Genomic DNA, 7,038 nt, shown 5'->3' with positions numbered 1-7,038 from the left:
ATTATTACATATCGGGTAGCAATCAGAAAGTATCATAAAAGAAGATAAGTTCATTCCACCGGTCTCTGTTACTAGTGAAAGAGGTAAGTTCTAAACTCTCGGAATTTCTTTCTTTCTGTGAAAGTTGTTGATGTCTTCAGTCAGCAGCACAGCCATCTCTCTTCACTCAAGCCAGACGTGTCAGCTCCTCCAGGATGAGCCGACACACTTGCAATACTTCTAATTCTTGGGACAGTCTGACAGGACTGGTTTACATAGACTCTTGGGTTTCACCACATAAACTACAATAAGCAGAAGGAATATATTTTAATAGAGTTAGAAACTATTAATAGAAATATATACTATTTCACATTTACTACTGATAACACAGTGATAAGTCATTAACTTTTTATGTGGCATGAATTTCATTTTTCGCGCCGTTATGGTCGCAAAACATTGAGCTTGTGGAAGACCTCTGTAACAGATGCACTACAGAGAATGTCGTTTCCACATGTACGAGTGATAGCTCGGTGGGGTCTCGTATTCGTTTAGATGTTCCCAGAACATTAAGTACCTCTTCTTGTCCATGTGTTTTTAATAGGCTTTCTTTCAATGGGCTGGGAAGTAGCTTGTCTGTTCTGAACCCAAATATTTATGAAGACATCTTTTAATAGGCAGCGACTGTTGTTACGAGTACTATAATGCTGGAACAGGTGTCCTAACTGCTGACAAACGCCCTATGCAGCCGCCATCCTATCCTTACTGGCATGATAGTAGAAAGATCTTTGGTAGGTGGACCCTGCGTGTAAATCTGAAGCTTGGTGCATTTCGTGAGAGTTAGGATGTCACTAGAATCAAGTTCTTCAAGGACGGTAATGGACCCCATGTGCACGGCATTCAATAAGATACAAGTCTATCCTCCAACGTGACAAGTCATCACCAAAGCTGGGCCTCAGTTTTGCATGCAAGTAACGGATTTCGCAAACCCGGAATTTGAGAGTTGGGAAATGGTGAGCAGCGACAGCCCCTGCAACCGTACTGCCATGCACTACGTGCTCAACCTAATGTAAGAACCGCGCAGGCTAAGGCTTCACTGACGTTGAAATGAGCCAACGTGTAGCGGTACGAAGCGGTTACTCTGATCTACACATGCAGCACAGCTATTGAATTCCCCCGGCCACACATCTGCCCACCTACTACAGTGTAGATGGACTTAAAATATTTTATATGCAAAATATGTACATAAGGAACATGGCCGACGAAAAATATGTGTAACCAGTAATATATACCTGGAAAAATTTAAGCGTAAAGAATTCCTACTTTCTCTTAACAACTGAAGTGTCACTCCTTACTATTCAAGGGGCAAATTTATTTTCACATGGATACAATTACAATCCAGCAATCTCAGTTCGATAGTCTCAACCTAGTCAAAAAGTGTTTAACTGGACGCTTCTGGATCTCTATAGCTCTTCCCCCTCTAGTCCAAGCGTATTATGATAGTCAAGAGATTTCAGGCATGATCGTTAGAGCATGTGGACTAATCGGTTTTAACATTCCTTTCCCAATGAGGCTGTCGAAGGTGAACGTAATAACTGGCATTACCTTTGACCACGAGTCTCATATTAACAACAAAACTTTTACGCGATTTGAAGACAGTCTCTATATATACGGACTTTTCTGGAAGAGCATACTGAATACCATGTTAACAGAAGTCTGGCAACAGCAGGGCCAAATGTTAAAAAAGCGAAAATTGTCAAGATACTGGCAGTACTCCCGAACTGTTGTGCACAGGAGCTCTGGGTGACATTCCATGCTGAGTTTGCTTTCAATGAATGCTGGATTTTCACATAACTGCTGCCATTCTAGTAGATCCAACTGGACAGTTCTACGTTCCTCACTTCATTAATGACTATAAACTTGTTGTATGGTTCTACTTCCACACTCAGACCTCCTTTTTCTTTTGCTTGGGGGTTGCATTGTTGTACTTGATCTCGAACGACACCTGTCCATTATCCTAAAGACGTTGCAAGAGTCAGTCTGTAGTAAGAACAGTGTCCTGTGCGTGTAATTGTGAGCACTTTATGAGGGAGCTAAGTGAGATTTCTATTTATTTATTAACGTATAACGAGTATTTTTTTATGTACACTACTTATGCTGGAAGTACAACAAGCTACACTGAAAAGAGTGCCTGGTACCAACCAGGCAACACAATTACTGTCAAAGTAAACCACACAGCACGAATATCTGTTGCCTATCAAAGTATCTCTTTGCTAAATGTTGAAACTAAAGGTCATGAAGAACTTCATGTCGCGATATACAACAAAATTCAAATAATAGAACTCAGATTCAACATTGCAGAAAGTTAAAAAATGCAGCACATATTAGAGTCCAATAACAGGAAAAAGAGAATGAAATATATCAGGAAAATGCTCTGAATAGTTTTGGAGAAGAATCTTGATGAGTTGCAATTTCGTTAGTGCAGAATCTTGCATTGTTCAAAGAGAGGCAACAATTTGCCGTTTAAGTGTGAGGTAATGGTAACCACTTTCCCTTGATGTTGTGATTTAACTCATATTCTCACATTCACTTTGGAACCCTTCATAACATATTATACTTAATAGTCTGTGATTATCTTGTGCACAGCAAATGGTGCTATTAGAAGTAACTTACCCTTCGGTAGCAGGTGGTAGCAAGAATACAGCTTCAGTGAATTAGCATACAAGTAGAACTTGTTGTCTGCCTGGACACAAATGGTATCGTCATCTTCTTCCGCGTACGACGCAGCCACCAATGTTCTCACAGCCGGGATGGTGGCGGACGGTGGCTCCTCATTCTGGATAGTGACGGTGGTCGACTCTTCTAGTTGTCCGTGGACCACCGCAACTGAGACAAGTGCTATTGAAAACAACGAACATTATTACAGATTGCAACTTCTTCTACTGGCTGCTGGTGCAACTTTACCATCTAGCACTCTAATACTGCTGTATGTTAATGTGACTGCTAGCTTGACAACCCTGAGATATAGTACAATTCAAATGACTAGTGCCACAACTCTGCCACTTGCTAGTGTGTCTCCTCTGGATGGTAACGGTACTGAGAGTCCGATAGTCTTTAAATTCGACATGAAGTCCAATGTACTGATTTATGAAAGCTATGGCATGAGGTTACCGCATATTTGTGGCATATGTGTAGAATGTTTTAAGACGTGCTGTACCACAACATGTATCTGTTTTCGGCACGTAATTGCTGATATAACTCAACAAGTCGCTCTTAATGGAACAAAGTCGATACTTGGAAAGATAATGTCAAGCGTATGACGAGGAAGTGTCACATGCCCACTACCGATCGCAATATACTCGCTATAAAACAAAAAGTACTGCATATTTTGAGAGGTTGTAGTTTAGATCAAACCATGTGAAATGTCCAGTACAAGTGGGCTCAAAAACGCTTACCTTTGAGCAGTAGTGGAAACTGTAAACCATATTCATAGTTCTGGGTAAGTGGAGCACATACATTAGCCCTAACTCAACCAGTACGTATTGTGAACAGCTTGTGAAAACCATTTACATTGTAATATTTTCTCTGCATTTGCCAGCATAATGGGAGCCTCTCATCACAAAAGGTGAATAGCAAACATCATATTGAGCACATCCTTTAGCGACGACTCACAAATGCAGGTCATATGTGATACCTGATGTCTCATGTGTTTTTCAGCTACTTCCATTCATGAGTTTGGAACCATTTCTCGTAACTATGTATTTATGAATTTTGTCATGAATTAAATATCATCCAAATATAGATTATGCCGAATGAATAAATAAGAAATAATTATGCTGATAGCTGTAGTAAATACGCCGTCAGTGACAAAGAAATTATGTTCAACTAACATAAAGAACATATTTCAAGGAGAAAAACATCGTTGTCGCGAACCCATGCAGTCCTAGAACAGAGGGTAGAGATGTGTTGCGAAGCGTCTGTAGTGTGGTAGAGACACGTGTGTCGGCCCGCTAATGCCAAATGGAGATTGTTGTCGAAATGGTGTTATCATATACAAGTGGTATGGCAAAATAAATATACTCCAGGACATGTATGGACACGGAACATGATCGAAAGAAGATGTTGGAATTAATGAAAAGAGCTGTGAGCATAACTTTTATTTAACCTCTTGACTAATCAAGAAGAGCCTACCACCAATAATGAATGTCTTACTAAAGATTACATCGAATCAGAAGCAAAACATATCAAAGTAAGATATAACCAGTATTTTCATAGCTCCGTGACAGGTATGCCACCTTAACTGTAAATTTTTGGGACATTCTTCAGAGCATACTTCCCAGATCCAGTTCGTTAGCCATCAAGAGTGTACTACTCTCAAACCATAGCTTCCGAGAAAGTCGTAAGTAAAAGAAATAATTAAAAGAAATTCGATCCAGTTAGTGTTACAATTGATTTTCAATAAAATATCAGTGTAATTAAAAGCTGTAGTATCTACGGTTGTTCATACAGTTTTCCACAACTACCAGTCACTAAAAATTAAAAGTGATTCAAATGCAACTCATATTTTATTGACAAAAGAATGCTGGCTAACAGATAGTCAAAGAAAGTTTACGATTTTATGTTGCGTTCCGTAAATGCCTTTATTGCATATGTCTAAGTAGCATTAGTATTGGCAAATAACAGTTGCCATAAATGACGGTTGCTATGGCATCATTTGCGAAGTAACCAGTAAAGATTTATACTCTGTTCTGGTCACAATTTAACATATTTTCAAACAGGCAACATTAGATTTAGGTACGTAATACAGTATAGTTTCTATGGAAAGTTCGTAGTAGTTGGAGATTTATAATTAACATTATCTCAGGCTAAATTAACGTCTTCAGTGTTCGTGCTACACATGTTTTCGCGACTAAACTGTGTGTATTTCATTAATTTGCCCCATTACCTTTCTTGCCCAGTATTTGCGTGATTAAGTACTTACCAAATTTAATTTTTGGCCGTTTCTGGAGCTGAAGACCACTCTATTCTGGAATCTAAATTCGTTCAGACGAAATTGGCACACCCAACTACGGCTAACGACATCTAAACTTTATTTATTACCATTCTTTTACATTTATATCGGTGTTGCACCCAGTAAATACTCGTGTGTTAACGATCAGGTCGTAACTACCTGCACCTTACCAGTAAACATTTATATGCGGATTACGTATCTCGTTTCCATTTACTATGGAACAGTAGCTACGCGTGTCACAAAAAACGTTTATTTAGTCCTGGGATAATATGAGGAGTACATGCTGCTATAAAACAACAAAATAACGCGATCTCATTTGATTACCTATTACTTTATTACATTATGTGGATGATTCGAGATAGCAAACAGCTTATGTATATTTGAAGTATTTCAAAGTAGTAACGATGAACAAGTGCTCACGCCTATTAAGGTGTGCATTTCATAGTCCATGCCTAAAAGAATTTTTTCTTGTTTCCTTCCATATAACCATCTCTCAAAATTGTGCCAGTGACCAACTCTTCGCCGAGTGTATAAACAGATTTTCACGAGGATAACTATCTCAGAAATCATGTAAAAAAAACGTAGCCAAAAAAATGTTTGTGGTAAACGAAAATTTATATATCCTGGCAATACTTACCAGCAACAAAGAACAGAGCAGCCTTCATTGTACTCGATAAAAAAAACTACTGCTCTTGGTCTTACATTTTCATTTATATATGTTTAAACACCCGATGACTTCAACGTATGTTGTCGTACTGTTCCTTTCTGATTTTCCGTTCCAGGAACTGTGTTTGCAGTAGATTGACTTTCCTTGTTTTTGGCAAGATACATTATCGTTCACTCTGTCATATTTATTACCAACGCTATTTCAACAACTACTGTCAAAAAGACGGGTTATCATACTGCACCGGTCACTTTCTTCTTACTCGATGTAGCCGCGCTGGGTAGCCGCGCGATCTGAGTCGCCTTGTCACGGTCCGTGCGGCTCCCCCTGTCGGAGGTTCGAGTCCTCCCTCGGGCATGGGTGTGTGTGTTGTCCATAGCGTAAATTAGTTTAAGCAGTGTGCAGGCTTTGGGACCGATGACACAAGTCGTTTGGTCCAAAAGACGTTACCACAAATTTCCAACTTTCATTCGATGTCATTGTAAGAAGACGGGTATCCTTAACCCTTCTCTTATTCGGTGTCATTCTAGTAGGGCCGAGAAAACAAAAAGAGGTGTGTCCACGTAAGACAACTTCAGCAGTTCACCAACACAGCTGAGTAGATATCTGACACGCATCTTACAGGCAGTACTTGTTAAATGTGCAGTGAGAAGAAAAAGCTCTAGTAAAAAAGTGAGTTCCTACAAATAACTCATAAAGCTTTCTTTTAAATTAATAATACATAGTTTAGGCACAGGCTCGAAACGAAGATTTTTTTCTGTCAACGAAGCTTCTGATAATGCAGTACGGCTCAAATCCTGAAGAAATTAAATGTACAGATGCCACTGATCGTGCACTTTGCGATCAAAACAGCTTTCCATTTTGAAGGTGAGAGCTCTGTACCTAGAGGATAGTACACCTACGACTGCGCTGCGCTACGATATTAAATACGTACAGTAAAGCGCCAAAGAAACTGACGTAGGCTTGCGTATTAAAACACAGAGATATCTTAGCAGGCAGTACGCAGCGCTGTGGTCAGCAACGCATGTATAAGCCAACAAGTGTCTGGTGGAGTTGTCAGATCGGTTACTACTGTAAAATAGCAGGTTAGCAAGATTTAACTGAGTTTGAAAGCGGTGTCATATAGCCGGCGCTTATGCGGTGGGACGCCGCATCTCCGAGGTAGTGATGAAGTGGGGATTTTCCAGTAAGACCATTTCACGAGCGTACTGTGAATATCAGGAATCCGATGAAAGATCAAATCTCCGACATTGCGGCGACCGGAAAACGGAAACTGGAACAACGACTGAAGAGATTCTTTCAGCGTGACGCCACACTTCGGCAAATTGCTACGGATTTCAGTGTAGGACCATGAACAGGTATCAGTGTGCGAAACATTCAACAAAAT

At 39.8% G+C, this 7,038-nt stretch overlaps 1 protein-coding gene across 1 annotated transcript; it reads right to left on the bottom strand.

The window, feature by feature from the left end:
* Positions 1-219: 219 nt before the first annotated feature.
* LOC124594144 lies at positions 220-5,654 on the bottom strand. Its single transcript, XM_047132499.1, has 3 exons — positions 5,625-5,654; positions 2,650-2,874; positions 220-281 (listed from the first exon to the last, which is right to left on the bottom strand). Exons 1-3 carry the CDS (start codon positions 5,650-5,652, stop codon positions 220-222), a joined length of 315 nt encoding a protein of 104 aa, XP_046988455.1. The 5' UTR covers positions 5,653-5,654.
* Positions 5,655-7,038: the final 1,384 nt, after the last annotated feature.

The sequence above is a fragment of the Schistocerca americana genome, chromosome 2 (assembly GCF_021461395.2).
Source record: "Schistocerca americana isolate TAMUIC-IGC-003095 chromosome 2, iqSchAmer2.1, whole genome shotgun sequence".
NCBI classification, from domain to species: domain Eukaryota; kingdom Metazoa; phylum Arthropoda; class Insecta; order Orthoptera; family Acrididae; genus Schistocerca; species Schistocerca americana.
This window is presented reverse-complemented; position numbering and strand designations above follow the sequence as displayed.

What these genes read in the sequence shown, in the direction of transcription:
- LOC124594144 (XM_047132499.1), bottom strand. Translation starts at nt 5,652, where the DNA reads ATGAAGGCTGCTCTGTTCTTTGTTGCTG. An exon ending in TGCTCTGTTCTTTGTTGCTG is followed by an intron (nt 2,875 to 5,624) that starts GTAAGTATTGCC and finishes TGTTTTCAATAG; the next exon opens with CACTTGTCTCAGTTGCGGTG. An exon ending in CTACCACCTGCTACCGAAGG is followed by an intron (nt 282 to 2,649) that starts GTAAGTTACTTC and finishes TGCTTATTGTAG; the next exon opens with TTTATGTGGTGAAACCCAAG.